Source organism: Cibotium barometz, chromosome 50 (assembly GCF_041138505.1).
Source record: "Cibotium barometz isolate CiBa-2024 chromosome 50, ASM4113850v1, whole genome shotgun sequence".
NCBI lineage: Eukaryota > Viridiplantae > Streptophyta > Polypodiopsida > Cyatheales > Cibotiaceae > Cibotium > Cibotium barometz.
In genome coordinates, this window is record NC_141095.1 from 17,383,968 (window position 1) to 17,408,989 (window position 25,022).

At 37.8% G+C, this 25,022-nt stretch overlaps 1 protein-coding gene across 1 annotated transcript; it reads left to right on the forward strand.

Moving 5' to 3' along the window:
- The first annotated feature begins 12,261 nt into the window (after positions 1-12,261).
- LOC147609877 (protein NODULATION SIGNALING PATHWAY 1-like) lies at positions 12,262-15,348 on the forward strand. The gene is made up of 2 exons (XM_086786999.1): positions 12,262-12,724; positions 13,435-15,348. Exons 1-2 carry the CDS (start codon positions 12,308-12,310, stop codon positions 14,878-14,880), a joined length of 1,863 nt encoding a protein of 620 aa, XP_086643125.1. The 5' UTR covers positions 12,262-12,307; the 3' UTR covers positions 14,881-15,348.
- Positions 15,349-25,022: the final 9,674 nt, after the last annotated feature.

Here is a 25,022-nt window from a genome sequence, read left to right on the forward strand (position 1 = left end):
ATTTTTTGAATTAAAAAACCTCTTATGTATGTGTTATAAATTTTTTTGATTAAAAAAACCCTTACGTGGTATAGTTATATATTTTTAGGTGTACCCCTCATGTAAATACTATACAACACTTGATAATTACCTTGATATAGATCACATTGCACTCTTGAAATATTAATGAACTAAATTCATAAGTCAAACACAAACACTCATCCATGCAAAGAACAATAGTAAACCCTATAATTTTGCATCATTTGTATTATAGTATCTCTCGTGTTTATCAAGTGGTTCTTGCATTTAAGGTGTGCCAACGTATCTAAACATGGACTTGATATTGCCTCCTATACACTTAAGTGTTGCACTGGTTTGTTGCATATTTCTATAATGGCATGCCCTAGAAGGTTTGCCTTTGTTGATTAAATATATTAGTAATATCCAACATAAATGAGACTAGCAAGTTTAGGAATTGCTTTCACAAGAATGATTTCTTGACTACTCAATGGAACCTAAAATGAACACCTAGCATAATCTCATCCAATGGAGTATAATCTTTCATGGATGTGAGCCTTGTCCTCATGTAGCCAATGGTGTATAATCTTTCATGAATGCGACCCTCATCCTCATGTAGCTAATGGTCAAAGGATCTTAGGCTTTGGAATTTGTAAATAAAAGTTTGTGGGAGCATATAAATTTCCATTGTTCCTCACAGTAGATCATGTAAGCCCCTTAGAACTTAGCATGGGTGTTTTTAATGAGGCCCTTATGGTGTTTGCCCAAGTTTTTCATAATTTTTAAGACTCTTTCAATGCTCAACATATTAATATTTGTATTCTTACATGAGCCCTTTTCTTATTAAGCCTTGCAGAGGCCAAATTGAGCTACATTTGTATATAAAATGAAATTTTTATTCTTCTTCTTACAAGGATCTAATACTTTTATTCTTTAACTCAAAGCAACTCAAATAGATGATCTTAAAACCTTGGGTACCCAAGGCAAATAGCATGGCCTAAGTGTGTTTGAATGCTTCAACAAAGTAGATGATCATAAAGTCAAGTTGAAGGTATATACTCATTTAGTACAATGTCATGAGTTTTTTTTGCAATAAGTAAATTAGTGGCACATGGTAAGGGATTTTGTTACATGCATTTGTTCAGTTATTGTGCTACATCCTTAGTAGCAAGCCAGTAGATGTGGTTGTGAATGAGAGGAAAACCATTATTATTGGGCTCTTAAACCGAATTACAATTAGAGGACGAGTGTTTATTGAGAATTTATAAAAATAAGGGATTTTGTTACATGCATTTGTTCAGTTATTGTGCTGCATCCTTAGTAGCAAGCCAGCAGATGTGGTTGTGAATGAGAGGAAAACCATTATTATTGAGCTCTTAAACCGAATTACAATTAGAGGACGAGTGTTTATTGAGAATTTATAAAAATAAGGGATGCTCTGTTGTGAGATCCAAGAGTATGCTAGCAATGTCAATATGCTATTTCATATATACTCTTGACTACTAACTTATATGGAGACAACGTGCCAAGGTCAACCAAGGTAGGCCATGCTAATACACTAAATTTGGCTAGCAGGGGTTAAGGCAAAGGCGTGCATCAAAAAATCTAGGCGCCCCAAAGCCTTGGGAGTGTGGGAGGAAAATATCTAAAAGAGGGAATTCCTTCAAGTGGGGGGATATGCTATTATTATTTATAAGCTTTTAATGTAGTTCCCTGCATGTGTCGACATCAGCCTGCTTATACGCTCCTCCGTCCAATCGCGTTCCTATTTTTGCCTTGACCAACCAATCCCCTCTCTCTAAACTCCGGTATTTCCTCCGTCCAATCGCGTTCCTATTATGCCTTGACCAACCAATCCCGTCTCGAGTGTCCACACCATATTTGGCTAGCGCACAAATTTCTGTCAATATAAAAATAAATATCCTCAACTAAGTCAATTGCAACTTGGCTTTTTGGAAATATACTCACACACACACTCATGTACAATGTATATTTGTGTGTGTGTGAGAGAGAAATGTATACTTGTGTGTGTGTGTGTGTGAGAGAGAGAGAGAGAGAGAGAGAGAGAGAGAGAGAAGAGAGAAGAGAGAGAGAGAGAGAGGGGAGGGAGAGTGCGTGCGTGTATATTTCTCTTTTGTGAGTGAGAGGGAGGGGGAGAGTGTGTGTGTGTGAGAGAGAGAGAGAGAGAGAGAGAGAGAGATGAATAGACGGAGGTAGAAAGAGAGCGAGCATTACATAAATCTCCTAGCTAATTCCTTTTGGAAAATCCTAAGGTCTTGAAACCCTTCCCTTTACCTTCAACTTAAGGTCTACAAGAGACCTTGAACCTAATCCTAAGATCTTGAAAACTTGCCCTTAAACTTCAACCAATGACATGGATTATTACAAGAGACCTTGAACCTAATCCATGCCTACAAATGACATGGATTATTTTTAAAACTTAAATTTCCAAGTCGGTCTTCCCTTTAACATGACTGTGAGCCCAAATGAGATATAGAAAACTTCTCTCTTTTAAAAGTATGAGTCATGGTAGCATGCAATCCACATCCTTCCGATGAAGATAATATATAAGATGTAATTAGATGTTTTCATAATGTAAAAATGATCTTTCATTGTCAATATAGCACCAATGTTACAATGTCATGCCATGAGAAAATTAAACACAAAAAGGTTTGGTGTAAGGAGGAATAGAATTACCTCTTAAATTTACTCAACAGTTTTATAGAAGATCATAGATCTCACATTGAAAACAAGAAAATCTATAGAAATGCTTCAAAATATGGATCTTTCCTAGCATATTGCTACATGCCACACCAAGAAAAGCTGCCCACTTACTTGGTCTCCCTTAAAATTTCACAACATGTGTCCTTGATGAGAATAATTTCATGCCAAAGGTGTCCTTGATGAGAATATTTTTTTCTAATACACAATACACAAAACATGGATGCATATATCTTTATTAAAAATAATAATTGATTGGTTTTTACAACTACCATCAAAGGCATGAGAGCATAAACTCATCCATTTTATTTTTGTCATCAAGAAAATCATTTCAAAGTACCTATGCATGTATTTTTCTTGACACCAACTTGAGACTTAAATAGTCTAGTTCGTACACTTACATAGGTGATCCAGAAAGCGGCAACATGGGAATTCCTACCTACCCTAATAAGGGGAAAAGGAGAACATCTTTATTAATGTGTTAAAGTGTAAGTAGCATAGTAGTGTGATGAAGTGTAATCACATATTTCTTGGTCCTCATTTTGAAGTCCCTCTTCTTCTCGAGTACCCAAACTTCACATCTTCTTTTCAATTAAGAATACTTTGAGTAGCTTGATCCTTGGTTATTTCTTTTCTTGAGAAAGCATACAATTACCCTTAAACTAGTTCCATTTCCCTTGCCTCATACGAACCTTTGACAAAATGCATGTGAATTTATACTTCCTCATCATGGAATTCAATCTGACCATTAATCTTCTAAAAGCACCTCTATAAATAACTCCTATAGACTAAATGAGAAGTATAAATCAAATCATATTAGCTCATCACTAAAGGACATTTTAAAACTTAATTAAATAATCACCCACCATGGACATTCTTTGAAAAATTTGGTGCTCTCAATCTTAATGTGGCTATCCTTGTGTATGGTCTAGAAATTTGATAATACTAAAGATGTATTAGTTTTCACATTGAGATTTTGAAAATAAAGGTTTGAATATGAATGAAATCATGAAAGTGGCTAGCATATTATCCCCTAAGTTTGAAATTTCCTTTTCAATAATAAATTTATAAAAATACATTAACATATGTTACAATTTTGTGGTTACAGTTCTGTGATGTTAAAAAGAAGGGAGCTTCCTAAGCTTTATTAGTACATATCTCATGTGGATAGATGATGCCATTGAGATGTATTATTTATTGGAAAATGTCTTCTGTAATAAGCAATATATGTTCTATCTTTATCATTGAATTTTTATGTTCTCATGACACTCCATTTCAATTGGTAGTAAGGTTGTAGTTGGGGTAGACTTTGTGAAGATTATATATAGAAGAGACATTTAAATGGAAAAATTTTAAATAGAGCATCAAGTAAGTGATTAACTTTGTCAAAGGAATCTAACATAGATTCTCATTGAATTTATTTTTCAAATTAGCTACACCATGAAAGATGTAGATCGACAATAAAATGAATTATTGCTAGGTATTAGGCTACATATCATTTTAACATTACATGGCACCTTGATCAAGGTTTTTTAAAATTGCTATCTACCCATTGGGTATAGCTTTCCTTCTTGGACAATGAAGATATGATATGATTGGTGTGAAGGGATACTAATAACTTAGTAATAAGAAAAAAAAGTCCTTCTAACTTCTCATCAACTAACACCCATAACAGTAACAAATGTTGCACAAAAGGGAAAAGACCATCTAATATCCTTGTCAGCAGTACTCACTATGTACATGCATTTCTAGTAGTTAGAGTTGACAATTTCAAATTAGAAGGTTTTAGGTTTAGGGATGCTCTCCTTTGTACAAGAGGGCTCCCATGGTCTAGATGTGTGTTTTCTATATGGGAGCATGGTTGTTGCCACATGCACACATTGGATTCCCTTAACAATTTACCTAGCATTCTTGACCTTCATTTGATTAACTACTCAATGATAATAACGTGTAGCTTGTTGTGCTTATCATCTCCAAATTGTGGCTCTAATTTGAGGGTATTAATTGGTATGCACATAGCAAATTGTGATTCACCTCCAACAAGTGAAGCTCTTTTTAGAAATATTCGTGATGTTGTTCACTCGATGTTGTTCACTCGATGCGCTCAATCGAACTTGCCACGTGGCTTATTATGGGGATTGTTCCATGTTTTCTACCTTAACTGGCAAATGTTTTGAACGTTGATACTCCCTTGTGGTTTTACATGGATTTTACGATATGAGTTAAATAAGTGGATGATTCACTAACTTTTTATCTTTATTTTAGTATATAATATTTTTTTAAATTCATTAAGTATACATTAATGAAGTGTTGAATATTCGATAAAGAATGAAAAAGTAGATGTAATATTGATCAATTAATTATTGAAAAAATATTTAAATGTGTGTGTGTGTGTGTGTGTGTGTGTGAGAGAGAGAGAGAGAGAGAGAGAGAGAGAGAGAGAGAGAGAGAGAGAGAGAGAGAGAGAGAGAGAGAGAGAAGGGGGAGGGGTGAAGGAATATATAAATTAGAAGTTGACGAGCTCCTTTTTTTCTATGAGAAAGAAATAAATTATAATTTATAAGTTATCACAGTTCATAGATATTTGAGGATTAATAAAGCCAAAGATCTACCAATTTTTAACTTTAAAATCGGTTGTCAATCTAAATTAATAGTTAATCTCTCAATTAAATATTCAAATTTCTAAAATATGTGAAGGTGTGGGTGTACGCATGTGCATGTGTGTGTGTGCATGTGCATGTGCATGTGCATGTGTGTGTGTGTGTGTGTGAGAGAGAGAGAGAGAGAGAGAGAGAGAGAGAGAGAGAGAGAGAGAGAGAGAGAGAGAGAGAGAGTTTTTGAAAATTTGCTAAGCAACTTAGCTCCTCCTTTTGACAAAGGCAAGATAGAAAATAAACATGATTATTCTATAAATACAATCTTATCTTAATTTCAAAACGTTTTTTTTCCCAAAGTCAAGCCTATAGTGAGTGTACTTTTTGCTCATATCTTCAGCATGACATGGTGGATGATTTTCGATGGTTAGCCCTTCTTAGTCAAAATCTCAATCCATATGGTGATTGAGCTTTTTCCTTGTTTCTTTTTGAATTTGAAAAGGTTGCTTTTTAATATGTATGCATAACATCTGAGATCCCACCAAATTTAGACCAATATCACGATCTCAATAAAAAATAGCCCATACATGTTACTTGATTTAACTTACTTTTTGAAATATCAAGTGTGGTAGGCCACATTTTTCCTAGGAGGAGGCATGTGACCATTTTCCAGTGGCATACATTTTTTGGAGCTTGTTTTTAGGAGAAATTCAAGTTACACACACATACATGCACACATACAATTGTTCAATTAAAACATTAACTTTTTTTTTTCGTATTGCGAGGGATATTTCTTTATTTATTTTTAGTGAGGGAAATGGGCAGACCAGATGCCATTTAGGCATGTGGGAGGAGGGGGCATAGTAAGGTCTCTTGCCCGACATCGTGACAGCTTGGGTTCAATACTCGCCCCCTTCTCCCACATGCCTAACTGGCATGTGGTCTATCCATTTCCCTCACTAAAATAAATAAAAAAATCCCTCACAATACAAAAAAAGTTAATGTTGTGATTGAACAAGTGTGTGTGTGTGTGGCTCCAATACATGGACTATCTCACGATATAGGCAATCTGCATGGACTAGTCATGGCTAATGGATGTCACATGATTGCACATGCTTATGTGGATGATTATTTTTTTAGCCCTAAGAACACGGAGCATGACTTGTCACAATTTATGGAAGCTTTGTCATTGTATGCTTAGGTTGCTGGTTTGCAAGTTAATTTTGGGAAATCTAAGCTTCTTTCCATCCGCATTATGGCCGGGGAAATACTTCCCCCTACACACGGTGCGTCATTTGGGCTATCCGCTAGGATGGAATGTCACACTAAAGCAACAAAATGATTGGGTGCTTGAAAATTCGAAACATAACGTAGAATACTCGAAACTTGCCACATGGCCATTGCATATCAAGCTGCAAATAGTACAACCAATTTCATTGGCATATATACAATTCTTCTTACCTCTAATGATGCTTTGAAATAAAGACATAGATGTTTTTATGTCTATGGTTATGGAGACATTATGGAAATCTCAGCGCATGATCGCAAAGTGTTTCGACTGCTTGCAATGGAATAGATATGCTCGCGTAAGGCGCATGGAGGATTGAATATTCTAAACATTCATATTCACATCCTGGCGCAGAAAGGGAAAATGATTGCTGAGTTCGTCATGGGCACACACAGCCATGGGCAGTTATGATGTGTATGCTCCTTGGATGTATGACCACGCAAGCTTTTGGACACTTGCAAATATCACAGTGGGATTTCCTTTTTAGACATTTTTAAGTGAAGCGAGTGAAAGTCAAAGGATGTCCATTTGTGACTCAGATGTTTTGTGATTGGAAACAACCCCTCTCGCACCTCAAATGGCATGGTAGGAATACTCCTGCAAGGTAATTCGTTGAGAGCAGAGAACTTACACTGGTCAAAAGTGCGTGAGCAGCCTCTAGCGCTTTTGGAGCTGTGCCGATCATACTTTATTCAGGCAAAAGGAGTACATATATGATAGGGGATGTGATTGATGACATAGCTAGAATGATTTCTTTTGGAGTAGCGCCTTCTGCTTTCGGTCTCGGGATGCATTATAGATCTCTTTGGCATGTTATTCATGATATGATAGAGCTGATTTGCAGCATGTCCCTCGCCTTCATATACAAGAAAGATGTGATGAGTGGTTATCTCTCCGACAAATCCAGCAGGAAAGCCTTTCCCTCTCATGGAAATCATTGTGGCAAAATTATACAGAGCTCTTATTTCGCCTCCATGGGTCTCGGAGCATGTTAATCATGTATGGCATATGCATTGCAATACCTGCTGGTGGCGGAAAAGATTGAGACAATTGTGGGCTTGCAAACTTCTACTTCGTCAACAGCTATTCCTATTGGCAAGTATTGCTTGGGGTATTTCCTACAGGTCACTTCCTGGCTCACAGACATATTACTTCTGCTACTTCCATCATTGTATGGCTCCATGAGAGTCTGTGGCACCTCTGTTCTGGCATTGCCCTATCACAACAGACTTCTTCGTCTTTCTGGAGCAAAGGTTGACTGCATGTTTTAGGATTGCTTGCTTCTTCGGCAGAGTTTTTTGGTTATTTGGTTTCATGCTTACTTTGCCTGCTTATGATCTTTTCTTGCATTGGGCGAGATATTGGGCACTATAGACTCTATGGAAGGATAGGAATCATAGAGTCTTTGGGGACCAATCTTTCAACAAGTTTGCTTTCTTTCCCACCTCCCTGCAACAATCTTTGTATGACTGTCTTCTGCAGGTGTATGATATTGATTATGTTTCTTTTTAGTCTTACACTAGTATCTTTTGATTATGTAATTGGTTGCTCCCACACTAAGGGTTGACCTATGTTACTAATAATGCAGACCCGTGTTACTAATAATCCAAATTGACTTCACAAAAAAAAGAGTGTGTGTGTGTATTGGGGGGGAGAGAGAGAGAGAGAGAGAGAGAGAGAGAGAGAGAAAACAAAGGTGTGTGCGTGTGTGTGTGTTTTTGGGGGGGAATAAAAAAAAATTAAGCCAATTGTTTTAGAATTTAGTCTGGTTGATGGAGGCCTTCCACGTGGTGAACGAAGGCTGTTTGCACGACTCCTGGTTGCAAGCCAGAACTCTTCGAAGTCGGGGGCCTCGGTCACCGACCCTCCAGCGTCTTGGATTCGTACCGCGTAGGCTCTCGTGCATAGATCTGTCACTGTGCGCTGCGGCACGTGTGTGAAAGAGTGTGCACGTGTGTGAGAGAGAGGCACTCGAGTATTTGTGGAAACCCTTCATCTAAAAAAAAAAAGTATTTTCCAAAAAAAAAGGTGGAAACCCTTCATCTAAAAATTGTGAAATTATTTATAAAGGAAATATATATAATATTATACAAAGGCTATTACATCATCACTATCCTCTCATCTCTCAAAAGTTACCCATATACATCTCATGATTTCAAAACCAGACAGACTGTATTCAGCCTTCATTCAGCCATTTACATCGCTAAGAGTCCCAGTGTTCGAACAAAATAATTTTGCCAAAAAGTTAAAAACCTTCATTAGAAATTTGGGAAATTATTAATTGAAGAATTTCTCAAATTTTGGAGGTTTTCCTTCTAAAATTTCCCAAATTTTGGAGGTTTTTGTACCTTCAAGTTACAAATTACACTAAACCCGGGTTTTTTTCGAACACTGGCTAAGACCATTCGTAATGTTACATTGTCAGACATCAATGATAATACCCTTTTATGGTAATGTTGCCACATGCTAGTCACATGTTGCCTTGAACTATTGCACAAGCTTACATCCATGTCTAGTATTGCGCCCACCTCACGAAGCTTATTACCCATAGGATATAACAAAAATAATGCCTTATAGGTCATGAACCATGCTGATAGATGGTAGTTCTAAACTAGTTAAATATGTTCATCTTAATCTGTTTGATCTATGTGAACTTGTGTTATATTTTTATCTAAGTTTCTAAAAAAAAAATTAACAACATAATTGGGAACATTAGCATTATATTGTTGACCCTTCCTATGTCCTCCTTAGCATTGTGTTATGGTATATTCCACATCGATACAAAGCACATTCTCATTGATATTATTGACAATGTATTGCACAATTGAGCAAATACCAAGGGGAATGAATTTTCTTACAATTAAGAATGGACCATTTATCCATGGTGCCAATGCTACCTCATCTTTGGACCTCAACTAGCATTTAGCATGTACTTTTACAACATTAAAAAATGTCAACCTTCTTTGAAGCATGCTTGATTTAAACATAAGGTTTTCCAAGATTAGTGTGGCAAATGTAGAAGGTTTGTATGCATCAAAAACTATTTTTGAGAGAGAAACACGTTGTTGATGTGATAGTAGGAGGGGCTACCAGAAATGTTGGGCCAAGATATTGAAAACCATGCACATGCGAGACTTGAAGTTCCTAGCTCATGTTTGGACTACCAATTTTTGAAATTTGTACGGCTCTCTCTCTACCTTTGCATAAGAGGATGGGAATGTAATGATTTTCATTGTACTACATGCCCTACATGTATGGCTTCTGTTGGAATCTCCAACTATAAGGTCCTCTTCATGCAAAACCCCAAAATATCCTTCACACAAAAATGTGAAGAGGATTAAGAAGATGAATAGATTTTCCAAAAAGCTGAAACTCTAGCATGGCATACTAAGATTAATCACCAATTATATATATGCCAATGACTCTAGCATGGTATACTAAGATTAATCACCCAATTATACATATGCTAGTGACTCCGAGAATCGAACGTGCACCTTACATGCTACACATTATACTGACATGCTCCATGTGTCCTTGTTGGTATCCTATGTTACACATCATACCATAAATATTACCTGTTCACACTTAATTGCATACACAATTTCGTATATCGCCATTGGGTCCACACTTTGGCCATATGTTTCATGCTTTACGAACGCATACTTATTAAGGTCGTAACATTTTCTCCCTCTTTTATAATTTCATGCTCACAATGTAGAAGTGTTCAATAGACTTTTTCATGTTTGTGTGTTAATGCTACTTGCAATTTTTGACACCATATCATATCTCTTCATACATACTTCTCCTTGATAGGAATGATGTTATCAACACAAATTTCTACTTTCATGAGTGTACTTGCACCTCTTTTCCAACAAAGGAATGAACTGAGCCTTACCTTGGCTAGCCAACTTAGTACTACCAAGATTAAACTCATGACTATACCAAGTTCTTTCACATATGTCTCCTTGACCCCTAAATACTTTCCAACTTATATGTCTCCTTAACCTTAAAAGTCTTCTCGACAGGATATATACTTCCTAACCTCCAAAGTCTTACTGACTTCACGTAGCATGCACTATTTTCCACCAATGCATGGATTATCATGATGAACATAGCTCACTTAATATTTAAAGACATTTCTTGTGAGCATGAGAAAGACAAATCCCCATTATTGGTATGATGAATCAAGAAAAATTAATGACTCAAACATTTAACATAACATGTTATACAAGCTTATGCAGCTTACAACTTCACATTAGCTTACTCAGTTCCTCGCATGAACCTCATATAAACTCCTAGCTCCTAGAACACTGATCCTTTGGACTTCAAATCAAAATTTTGAGCCACTTTCTTTTAACTATCATAGGTGCCTCTCTCATACAAATGCACCAATGGAAGTAAATCTACACTACTAATCCTTGGGATCTTGACATATCATTGCACTACCAAATGACTTTAAATGATTGAATTTTATACCCATTATAACAAACATGAATCCAAAGTTCCACTTGTCTTTAAAAACTCCTCGTTCACCCTGCTAAAAAACCATCAACTTTCCTTTGCCCTATCATTTATATCCAAAGTTGCATCTCAGTCATTTCATTTAACAATTGCAAAGCCACTTTACCCTTTAGATTCTCACCACTTGTGAGCAATATACTAAATTCGGCAATGCGTTCTCTCTCATGGTCCTCTCAAACAACGATTATCAATGTTTTAGATAGAGAAGTACAATCCACACTAGTGGAGTTCCTCTGATTGATTGGGTAATCATAATGATCCTTTTGCAACATTGTTATCACAAGGTCAATAGAGATTCACAAGTCCACTACATCGAAGTATCACAAGCTAGTATTCAAGTCCAAGCTAGTATAATGCATGATAATCTAAATTGAGCTTTTTGATCATAAACTAAACATGCATGCGTCTAACGAGTATGCCAAATATGTAGTTAAAATGCTCAAGTACAACAATATTCACTACTTCAGGATAAAATTGCATAATCGAATAGTTTTCATTGATTTCTTATTGGTCTCTAAAATCAATACATGCTGCAATCTTATCATTATGTCAACGTAGGTTCCAATATATCTCTAAAATCAATACATGATGCAATGTTATTATTATGTCGAACGAATCCCAAAATCATAGTCTTTAACTACAGGATTGGATAACTAACTTTTTCAACTTGTAAAACTCTAATAATTTCAATGTAAGAATACCTATGGATTTTAGTTAGATTTAAGTCTAAGGGATGCTTTTCTAAACATGGATTTAGTGTAAGGACTTCTTCTCTAAACACGGATTTAGTGTAGCTCATTTTATCGTGATACTATTTTATAACCATATAAGCGATGATGTGCAGGTGTGTGGGGTCCCATTATGCCTGGGTTATATGGGGCTCGCCAAGGTTTCACATTCAGAAAAAAGGGCCAAGCTTCTGGTGGGCAGGTGCCCAACTCTCCAAACTGTTTAAAGTGACGTTGACCAGGTCTGGTGGGGGCTTTACACCCGTCATGCTCACGACTTGAGCTGCGAAACGCACGGTAAGGGGCGGGCGTGCGGGGCCATGGGCGGGCTGGCGAATCTTACAGGCCGCCTATATCTCTCTATATAAGCATTTCTTCTCTTCTTTTTAGCATGCTGCAGCAAGCCCTAATTAATCGTACAAAACCCAATTATCCCCTAATTACCCGTCCTAATCACCATGGACGATTGCTTCATTAACCCTAATAACCTTAGCCTTGCTTGCTCGCCCGCCGACTCCCCCTCGCCTGCTTTGATCATAGATCGCTCTGAATTGCTCGATCACGATGACTTTTGGTCGGATTTCATCGCCGACAACCCCACTGCCCTTGAGCTTGACGCTACCGTGGACGCTGCCGGGATTTTCATTGACGACTTCTCGATAGAAGAGTACAATGACGGCAGTAACACTGCCGGAAGCCCTTCCGGTAGCGAGGACTCCGGCATGCTTAATGAGCTCGCAAGGCTGTACACTGATTCCTCTAATGAGGAGAACTCCGGCGACGATGGAGATCACTTCGAATCGTCCGAGTTTTTATCGATACTCGATATTGTTGACGGAAACAACAATCACGAGGCCCGTCATGAATTGCTGGAGGTAATTAGCTTAGTCTTAATAAATATTTGGGCTTAATGAGGTAATTAGCTGGGTGTAAGGTTGTTTATATGATTGTTAGGCTGCATGCGCGTGCCATTGTCAGACTAGATCTCTCTCTCTCTCTCTCTCTCTCTCTCTCTCTCACACACACACAGAGTTGGGTTTAATGTTCAGCTTACAATTGTTAAGCTACACACACACACACACACACACACACACACACAGTTGGGTTTAATGTTGAGGTTACAATTGTTAAGCTACACACACACACACACACACACACACACAGAGTTGGGTTTAATTGTTAAGCTGCACACGCGCGCTCGCGCGCGCGCGCGCGCGCGCACACACACACACACACACATACACACACAGTTGGGTTTGATGTTGTCAAGCTCACAATTGTTAAGCTGCATGCAATGCAAAGTATGCAAATTTGCCCTTGTGAACACGAAGTTGTGAGACTAAATCTCTCTCTCTCTCTCTCTCTCTCTCTCTCTCTTTCTCTCTGTCTGTCTCTCTCTCTAATCTCTGTCTCACAGTTGGGTTCAATGTTGAGCATATGATTGTAGTAAGCTGAATGCATTTATGCAATGCAAGTGTGTACATTTTTCCCTGATCTCATTGTTTCTACATTCATGACCCTTACTGTGCCCATATCCATGAACAAGAAGTAATGCTGACACATGGTGTTCTTCTGTTAAATGCAGTCTCAAGCCAGAATCCAAGCTCGCTGTGGAGGCCCCAATAAGAAGAGAGTTTTCTCAAGCCTTGATCAAGGGCAACAAACTGACATTATACCTCCCCATAACAGTAAGAAGCCAAACATTTCATGTACTTCCAGTGAAGGAGAAGATGAGGGGGAGAGCTTCAATGTCAATAAACCTCTCCACAAAGCCAATGTTGAGAAGGATCAAAAACCTGCACCCCCAAAAAGCAGAGGATCCCAAGCTAATGGTGGCTCAAAAGAGTCCAAATGGGCTGAGCAATTGCTATGTGCCTGTGCTTCAGCCACAGCTAGCAACAACATAATCCGCACTCAGCACTTAATGTGGGTATTAAACGATCTAGCCTCCTTCACCGGAGATGCTAATCAAAGATTAGCAGCCTATGGACTGAAAGCTCTATTCTCAAGGGTGACAGGGAGTATTAGTTTACCTCCTCCAATAAGCCAGCTTCTTAATCCCAATGATTATGCTAATTGTGCTCCTAAGCCTGTGCAAAGTGCTCTACTTAGATTTCATGATGCTAGCCCTTGGCACCAGACAGTGTACACCATAGCCAATGGGGCTATGTTGGAAGCTTGTGAGGGTCATGATGTAGTGCATATTGTGGACATTGGTGTTTCACAAGGCACCCAATGGCCAACTTTTATTGAAGCTCTTGCAACAAGGCCCTCTGGACCCCCCAAACTCATGAGGCTAACCATAGTGCAAAATTTCAGTGCTCTTTTCCATGTTGTGGCTGGTGCAAGTGCTGATTTTTTATCTAGATTAGAGCCATTTGCAAAGAAATTGGGTTTGAAGGTGGAGCTTAAAATCATCTCTAAGCAACTAGAGTCTCTACAAAAAGATGATTTAAGCCTTAATGATGGAGAAGCATTGGTGATTTGCGGGCAATTTCGCTTCCATCAAATCAATGATGAGGTTGATCCAAGCTCAGTTGATGGAGGAGAGCTAACCATGAGTGCAAGGGACAAATTTCTGCAATTCGTTCACAGCTTGAATCCAGATGCATGTATATTGAGTGAGAATGACACAGAGCAAGGCTCAATGGACTTTTTGGAGAGGTTTAAGAAGGCAATGGAGTTTGAATGGAGGTTTTTGGACTCCATGAATGTGTGCTTCAAGGGGAAGGAGAGTGAGGAGAGGCAGATAATTGAAGGGGAGGCAGCTATGGCCTTGATAAACAATGTGGCCTGTGAGGGGGAGGCCAGGACAGAGAGGAATGAAGGGTGCAAAGGGTGGTGCTCTAGAATGAGAAAAGCTGGGTTTCATGCAATTGTGCCAAGTGCAGAGGTGGTAGAGCATGCAAAAACCCTTCTCAGGAAACATGAAGGCAATTGGGATCTCTTCTTAGAGGACAATTGCATGGTCTTGAGGTGGAAAACACAGCCTACCACCTTTTGCTCCATTTGGAAACCCAATAAGGATTAATGAGAGGATAATGATCCTCGTTAAGGATTAATGAGGATGATGATCCTCATTAAGGAAAGATTAAAGCCTTCTTGGGAAACATTAATCTCTGTATATACATCCCATGGTTTGTCTGAAAAGCTCCTGATTGGGCATTCATGGTGGGGAGAACAAGACATGAACATCCCCCCTCTTTATTTGTCGATACAACATCACCTTCCATGTCCATACACCTTCCAAACACTTCGCTGCAGCAGCTGCCTGTTTGAATACCAGCTTTGCAGCATTTTGGTTGAGTTGATCTTGGCCATTGGAAAAAATAAAATAAAAATCTGTAAGAGTTAACCTTTGCAAGTCCCTTTAATATCAATGCTCATTTCCGGATTTGCACTAAACATGTACTTATCATGTCAATAATGAGGCCTTCTTGCACCAAAAATGTACTTATCATGTTAACACTAAGATTAATGAGGCCTTCTTGCACAAAAAAATCACTAAGATTAATGAGGCCTTCTTCCACACAAAAAAAATGTACTTATCATGTTAACACTAAGATTAATCAGGCCTCCTTGCTAGTTTTTAAAATTAACTAATGAGGCCGCCTTGCTAGTTTTTTAAAATTATCTTTTGGGACTAATTACGCCATTAAAGATCCAAAGCGAATCCTAATGGTCAAAGACTCTAATGGGTATAAGTGCCCAAGTTGGCACATGACCATCTCCAACTTTCATTTTTAATTTAAATGGAAAGCACATATACTTGTGCTTTCTTCACCCTCATTTTGAAAAATAAAAATTTACTTCTTGTGGCTAGACTACAATTTAGTTGTTATTATTATTGCACATGACCATTTCCAACTTTCCTCATTGATTGTATTTTCTTCACCTTGAATTTGAAAAAAGAATTTTTTTTCTGAACCCATTCATGTGGCTAGACTAGACTTTAAATCTTATTTTTACAAAAGTCTACATCATGTGTGGGAAGAGGCATATCTCATTGCTTTAGTTAGGACATGTTGAGAATAGTGGTGCCATTGAGTACAAGGAATAGCTAGGGAGTGAGAATGAATAGCCAAGCAAGAGCAAAGTCTAGCATGAAGCCTCATGAGCAAAGAGAATTATCCACATTGATGTGCAAACCAAAAGGTGTACCTCCTCATATAAAAGGGGACCATTTTCAAGCAATGAACATATCACTTGCAATTATCTCAAGTCTCTATGTATCCAAGCTAATTCATCTTGGTGTCTAATTGTACTTGAGTGCATCTTAATTAGTACACACTCATGATAAGTTTTCTTCACTTTGATCCATGATTCTCAACATGGTATCAAAGCTTAGGTCTAGTTCTCCTAGTTTAGGTTCAGTTTATTAGAAAGAGATTAGAGACTCTATTAGCATGTGATTAGGACAAAGGCTTTTAGGTATTTTGCATTAGGATTAGTGTTTTTCTTTCTCCTCATGACATTAGGATTTCATTGCTAAGAGGGTTTGCAATATGTGTTTTGGTCCTTCTTTTATAGAGAGAGAATCTCGACTACTTGCAATATGTCCCCCTCACAACCTCCTTTACCAATAATTGTCAGCTAAATTCTACGATTCTAATACTAGAGGAAGAGTGGGCAGCATTTGCTCATTGTAATGGTAGTAACCACAACGAAGAGAGAGAGCAGAGATTTTGCACTTAAAATCATACCCTGTAGCACACAGGTGCTCCACTGCATCAAGTTTTCAATGTGTGTAGCGACACCTTCAATCTAGCAGGGCATCCATGGAGTAAGAGAGGTGCATTACACCACACAACCAAATAGCATAACCTAATCTGAGCAGTGCATAGCACATAGTAGGCCGAACCACAAATCAAGAAAGTGAGCAAGCAAAGCATAGAAAAATATAGTAGCACGTAGAAGCAAAAGAGCAGTAGCTCGACATAGCAGAGTGTGTAGAAGGTAGAAGATGGCGACATCCATTGTTCGACTCTGGCACGAACAATGGCTTCCAAGGGCAATGGGAACAAACACAATAGAGGCAGGAAGAAGTAGAGGCAGACATGGCAGCTCCCATCAAGCTCAAAGACATCCTCACGGTGCATTGTGGTAAGGTTTTTTTTTAAAGAAAAAGGAGGAAAAACCCTAAAATCTAAGATCTTGAATCTTTAACATCTTAGCTGTAAAAGAGGCTTAGTGAAGCCCTAGTTCACATGGAATGCGTGTATTTAAGCCTTTATGAATATTCTTTAAGTGCTACTATGTTTTGGGCTTCATCAACACAACCATGATAGCTTCATCGATTGTATCGTCATCAACAAGGTCTTCATCCAAACTCATAACAAAATCATTCTCGATAATTAAAAAAAAATTGCAACCATTGTATATGTCGCCAATATGAGCAAGCAAAATTCTCTCAAGTGTGAAAAAGATTGTAAAAGCAACCAAATGACACGCTAGTGTATGTGAAAAGGAGAAGTACAACTTTTGTAATGTAAAATGCTGTAACCACATGAGTATACGAGCGTATATGTACAAACCATAAATGGAAAAGTGCATCTAGTCTACATCAAAGGAGCTGTCAAAGAGCCAAGACTCAATCCAAAGAGCAAAGACCAAGACGTAAGAAGCGTCTAACAATGCAAAGAAGAAGAAGAAGAAGAAGAAGAAGAAGGACACAACATCGACATAAAGCATGAACGAAGCAACAAGGAATCTTCATCAAGCAAAAGCAAGGAGATCTTGAGCCAACAATAACACTAAAGGAGCTACCAACCGTTACCCTTACCTAAATCACATGTTGTAAAATCCACCAAATAAGTAGGCAAATTGATATGTTTTGAGGACACTAGAGAGTAGCACCCTGGGGAAGTAAAAATCAAACCGACCATCTCTAAAATAACCTCTGAGCTAGAGAGTAGCCAAAGTAGCACCCTGGGGAAGTAAAAATCAAACCGACCATCTCTAAAATAACCTCTGAGCTAGAGAGTAACCAAGCCAAAAGAGCCTTTGAGTTACCCAGCCATGTTAGAAATGAGCGGCGGTGATGATATGTTGTAAACCTCACATCTGACCATCTTGTAGAAGCCTAAGAAAACCACACCAAGGGGGGGTTTTTGAGAAATGTGGTGCCGTTGAGCGCAAGGAAGAGGTAGGGTGTGAGAATGAATAGCCAAGCAAGAGCAAAGTCTAGCATGAAGCCACATGAGCAAAGGGAATTATCCCACATTGATGTGCAAACAAAAGGTGTACCTCCTCATATAAAAGGGGATCATTTTCAAGCAATGAACATATCACTTGCACTTATCTCAAGTCTCTTTATGTATCCAAGCTAATTCATCTTGGTGTCTAATTGTACTTGAGTGCATCTTAATTAGCACACACTCATGATGAGTTTTCTTCACTTTGATCCATGATTCTCAACAAGACACACATGAGCGTATTGGCTAGCTCCTTCTTGGGGTATATGTGACATTGTGATAAGTCACAGTAGTGCTTCCACATCCAAGCACAACTCAAGCTATTAGGATGGGAATGCAACACACCATTAGAGATGACCACCCACCACCCCCCTTTGGCGCACTACAACAAACCCTTCATTGATCTCTTATCTCTCAATGTGTTGCTGCACAAACCCCCTAGAAGAAAAGAAAAGAAAAAAAACAACCAAGGGAGATGACTATGACTCTGACATGGTGCCACTCTCTAGCCTGTATATGGCTCTTGGACTTCACATATGAGATAATCCAACACACCTTCCAGCCATTTTATGCAAGAAAAATGATTTTTTTTGCAAGCTATTAAGTCAATCAAATACAAGACATAGGAAGCTGATATATCCCTTTTTAGATATAAATATATTTGTTGAGACCAGGAATTACTTCTTCCCAAAAAATCAAAATACTATTTTAAGCTGAATTTGGTTAATATTAGTAAGATGACACAATCTTTATGGCTATCAAAAGGGTATTCAAATGAACATTTATCCCAAAAGATTAGAACGTGTGAGCTTTCAAAGAAGTACATAGAGATGGTTTTTTTAAGAGAGAAATTGTTATTTCTCATAGAGAGTACAATAAAATATTAGTTTTTTTTTAAAGAGGGAGATTTTTAATTCTCATAGAGGGTACAATAGTGTGTGTGTGTGTGTGTGTGTGAACTTTTACACAAAACTAACTTGAGTTTCTTCTAATGAAAAAAAGGTGCATTATCCATTGGCTTGGCTTCGCCAAATTTTTAAAAAACAATAAGGATAAGATTGTAAAATCATGTTTATTTTCTATCTCTCGTTGCCGAAGGAAAACTTAAGTGATAGGTATAATCTTCTTAGTGTTTTTTTAAGAAAAAAAGTGAACCTTAAAATTACTCACACACAGTGACACACACACACACACACACACACACACACACACACACACACATTGAACTTACTTAGTGTTTTTTTCCAAAAAAAAAGTGAAACTCAGAATTAATCACACACATTGAACTTGGTTGGTAATTTTTTTTAATGAAACTCAAAATTACACACACCATGCACGTGTGCATGCACATACACACACACACACACATTTAACTTCACATATTTTATTGGTGTTAATATCTTGGACTTACAATTAATTTTAAAGAAGAATTTAACATCTTTATGAAATTAATTGATATATTTTTATACTTTCTTTATTAGTCCTCAAATTTTTATAAATTTATGATACTTTTTACAAAATAGAAATTTCTTTCTTTTCTCACAACAAAAACGAAACTCGTCAAAATCCAAATCAATATATATTTCTTCATCTCTACCTCTACCTCTGTCTCTCTCTCTCTCTCTCTCTTTATTTCATGTTATCACTTTTTGCAACCTTCAAATTGATCACTCTCCTTTTTTTTTAAAACCATTCTTTATTCTATATTCAACACTTTATTAAAGCTTACATAATTACTATTTTTAAAATACATTATATACTAAAAATAAAGGCAAACACTAAGTGGATGATTTACTTGTTTTACTTATATATATAGTAAAAGTGACGTAAAACCACAAGGGAGTATTGACATTTCAAATATTTAAGCGTTATGGTAGCAAAGAAGCCAAGGGATAATCACCACAATGAGCTACATAGCTCGTCAAAATCAACACCGTGTGAACAACATCATATGATATTTTTTTCGAAGACCCATTTGTTGGAGTTATATTTGTGCTCGTTGCTAGCCCTCAATTTAGTGATGAAAAGCTTCAAGGACAAGATTGCATAATATTATCATTACATAATTACTCAAATGAAGATGGACAATGCTGCACAAATCGTCAAGGGTGTTTATTGTATAGGTATGGCAACCACCATGCCCAATTTAGAGATGAAAAGCTTCAAGGACTAGATTGCACAATATTATCATTACATAATTACTCAAATGAAGGTGGACAACGCCGCTCAAATCATTAAGGGTGTTTATTGTGTAGGTATGGCAACCACCATGCCCATGTTAGAAAACCCACATCTAGACCATGTGACCCATCTTGTACAAAAGAAATCATCCCTTGAATCCTCTTGTATTAAAAAAAAAACATCTAGAACAAAAGAAATCATCCTTGAACCTACAACCTCTTGTATAGAAAACACACACCTAGACCATGTGACCCCTCTCGTACAAAAGAAATCATTCTTGAACCTACAACCACTTGTATAGAAAACACACACCTAGACCATGTGACCCCTCTCATACAAAAGAAATCATCCTTGAATCTATAACCTCCTAATCCAAAAGTGTTAGCTCTAACCACTAGACTCATGCATGTTACACACACCTAGACCATGTGACCCCTCTCATACAAAAGAAATCATCCTTGAATCTATAACCTCCTAATCCAAAAGTGTTAGCTCTAACCACTAGACTCATGCATGTTACATGGTCCTTTAACCCCTCTTGTATAGACCATGTGAACAACATCATGCATATTTTTTGGAGACCCATTTGTTGGAGTTATGTTCCTAATTGCTAGTGTAATGCTTCTTGCATCAATATCTTGAGGACTTGTAAGACTAGAACTTTGATTCTCCACCCAACCATATCCCAAATGGATCCTAAACACATGATTTATTTCAATTATAGAAACACTTCCTTTAGTAGAGGAAAATTACTTCCTTATTCATGTATTCTTAAACTCCCTTTCTGCGAGAGAATATCTTTTTGTTTTAAAACTCCCTACTATCCATGTAAGTGTCATTACACCATACAGATCTGACATGGTGTTGAACTTTATGTTACCCTTATAACAATGAGGTTGGCTTTAACATCTTCTTCTAAGATGAATGTTTTGTTCTGGTTGATACTAAACATGAGAATAAACCAATATGATTATGCCCACCAACTTTGCATATGTCCTTCCCTTATCCTCTTGTAAGTGATTGCTATATTCTTTTACTTTAAGATGTTCCGTCCAAATCGCCCAATTCGAATGGATGAACCTTACCAACATTCCCCGTATGTTTCCGTTCACATTATCCTGAGTCGGAAGATTTTCTTCCAACAAAGAATTGCCCTCTTGTTTGGAGCTACAAGACTGGCAAAAATTCTTGCTTCTCTCCGGAGCCTTTCATCTTTCCTTCCATGAATTATGATCTCACCTTTGATGTGTTTATCTTTCTTAACCTAGGGAGAGAAAGGGAGGTGAGGAGGCTGTGAGGTTTCGTACAAGTGTGTTTTGATTCTAAGAAGTGCCCGAAGTCAAAACCCCAACTTTGTGTCACACCACCTCAACACATATATTGTAATAACTTACACAGGGTGCCAACCATATATTATAATGAAGAAAAAAGGTAAGAAAAGTACTGCATTGGAAGTGCAAAATGTGCATGTATAATAAAATAAAATGTGCATGTATAATAAAAAAGATAAGAAAAGTACTGTATTGGAAGTGCAAAATGTGCATGTATAATAAAATAAAATAAAAAGATCATTAGCATTAGCAGTTGAACCAACGGTGAAGATAAGCGTGAACCAAGGTTGCATTGAAATATGTGAGATTCAAATTAAAAATTGCACCCTTTCGAGAATCATCCTTTCTTCCTCTCCTTCTCCTTCTCCTTCTCCTTTCTCCTTTCTTATTTTCTCAAATTGTTCCTCTCCTTTGGCCATGTGGATCCTTGGGCACTTGTGCAAGATGCTTGGTTCAAACTTATCATAACTCAGCCTCAGGGCCTAAAATTGATGGGTGTTTTGCCTTTCAAAAGTGTTTTTGCCTGTCAAAAAAGGTTTAAGTTTTTTTCATGTCAAAAAACATGCAAGGACTCAAAAATTGCTTGTCATTATGAAATGTTTTATTAAAAAATGCATGTCATTTGACATGCTTGTTTAAAAATTTTATTTTTCATTTTTTAGCCTTATATATATATATATATATATATATATATATATATATATATAAGGCTTATAAATAATCCTTTATATATATAATATTATTTATAATATATATTTTTAAACTTATCCTAAAATTAGATTATAGTCTATAGATAAATATACTCAAAATTCAAATAATGAAGATTCAAGAATTCTCGATTCTCTAGACTCTAATCTCTAATGATTCTCTTAGCTCTATCTTAGATTTTCTTAATTGCTAGTAATTTACCACCTGACACCTCAGGAGTCACAACTTCTCCTCAATTTACCACCTCACATGGTCTCACCTACCCTACTCCTCAACGACTTCCTTGTAGGTTTTCTTTGCATGCATGATGCACTCCAGCTCCCTTGTAGGCTTACTTTGCATGCGAGCATGTGTTGAGGTCTGTCTACGTCGTGCTGTGAGCTATTGCCCCTCATCTCCTAAGCTTAATTGGCTACGTCGTGATGTGAGCTATTGCCCCTCATCTCCTAAGCTTAATTGGCTTCTTCTTTATAGAGATCCAAGCCTTGTTAGCTTGCTATGTAGCCCCATCTGGCTCCTGGAAGGGTGTCCACTGCCAATTGCTGGTCTTACTAGCCCACCCATTCAACAGGGCCCAGGGCCGGTCGCTTTGGTGGAAAATTTAGCAAGTTAGGACTCAGGGGCGCCCAATCATGCATGGAGTCTCTTACCTATAGGCTATTCTTACTGCCATTTGATTTCTCATCTTATCTTGTGTTCTGTAGAACAAAATTTGGTATGGTACTTCAACATGTTAAGGTTCTTAAGGTTACATTCCTCCATCGTTACATTCCATCATTAGTTGATCACGGTCCTCTGCTGTTTTTTTCTTTTTCTTCGAAGTTTGTATGTCCCGTTTTTAAATGATGTACATCTAGCAAAGCAGGGCTATTTCTTAATGGCTCTATCGCTGCCCATGTAAGAAAATGGTATCGCTGCCCATGTAAGAAAATGGGGTTGGCCACTCAATGCATGGAGTGAAAACATGGGTGTGGGTCACCATCCCAACATCTCAAGAGGGAGACGTTCACCATGGAAGCTTAGAGCTCCAAAAGAGTAAGTGTACTCATGAAATTTATATGATAAAAAAGGACAATTCCATGAGCCCTATGTGTAATATAGCCCAAGGCCCCCAAACTTACTCATGTAAATGACCCTAAGCCTAAGTACCTAGGACCCATCCCCCATGTGTATGTGCAATCAAATATACTTCATTACAAACCATCCCCTCCTACAATGATTTCATCCTCGAAATTGAAGGGTGGTTGTGAAAAAATGGCATATCAATTCCACATACACAATGCTTTCCAAATGATACACATCATGTCCAAAAGTGAATGCCTGATAGACTATGTATGTGTCAATGCATAGGCATCCATGAGCATCAAAAGGGAATGGTGCATACTCCATCAAATGCGTATCCATGTCGTCACTGCATCCATCACCACATGAATAGGTCCATAGGCATGATCCACATCACAAGTGACTACGTGAGCATGATCCATATGTAGTACCAAGGCATAATCCTCATCACTGTTTGCATAACCCTCGTAGAGGGGGTGTGTAAATGCTAGAGAAAAAACATAGATATAAGGAAGGGGTGTGACATAGTATCCTTATACGCTTAAATAGGGGGAGTTTTCATTTTATGAGCATCATATGTAGGGGGTTTTATTGAGGTTCATGCACACAAATGGCGTCCCCCTTTATTGTGAGTGAATCCCTTGGGCTAAAGGTGTACCTGTGTAAAATCTCCTTTTGGTGAAACCTCCAACACACAACTTTCTTTAACTCTTAGTTTTCTTCTTTCTTTGACTCTTTCCATGTAGCTTATGTCATGCAGCACCCTTGGATGAGGGTTTGGTAACACATACTACTTTCTTCGAATCTTATTTTTCTTCTTTGTTTGACTCTTTCCATATAGCTTGTGTTGTGCACAACCCCTGGACGAGGGTTTTGTATTGAATTTACAAGTGCGACTTACCAAATCACATTGGCTCCAAAGATATTACCGGTCTGATAGAGGGACGTGATGAAGGGTTTATGGGAAATACACAACATCCATACAGATGCATGATATCTAAGGGTATCCAAAACTTGATATCTATCATCTCTTCAAAAGTGGAAGTATTTATCCATGCTGCAAAGATCGATCTACTAGAAAAAGTTGGGACCTTCAATAAGGTCGAGGACCACTGCTGATTATCCATTGGTTCTTAGGAAACTCCTTAAAGATGAGCATGACGAGCTCAAAGATTTGGCATATAGCCACTATAGCGAGGTCATTAGTGTAATAGAATCATTAAAGTTCTTGATTTAGGGAGGTATCTCTGTGGTTATGAGTGGTATGGGGACATCAATGTATGGGAAGTTGTAGATGGTCTATTTGTCTTCCATGCACAGGAACTTGCACCACAACCACCTTCTTTGGCATGAACCTGCAAGGGTAGATTCTCTCTTCTCTAGGTGAAAACCATGTAGTCTCACCACATTTGGTAGTATCACTGAGGAGGTGGGATGTGCGTTTAGTTGGACTCCTATGTAACCTGTGGCTAGGGGTAGTCCTTAGGATCAACAAAGTGCTAGCCTCTTAGTGTGCCATAGGTAGTTGGTCTTCCACTCGGCAAACAAGTGATTCATGTGTTGATTAAACAAATGAATTCGGCCATATTGAAGGGTGTATCAAAGTTGGCATGGAAGTTTCCTTATAATGTGAGATTCACCCATTGGGAGGGTATGTGAGTTGTTGTTCATAGGCAAGGACACCTCTTCCCATCATC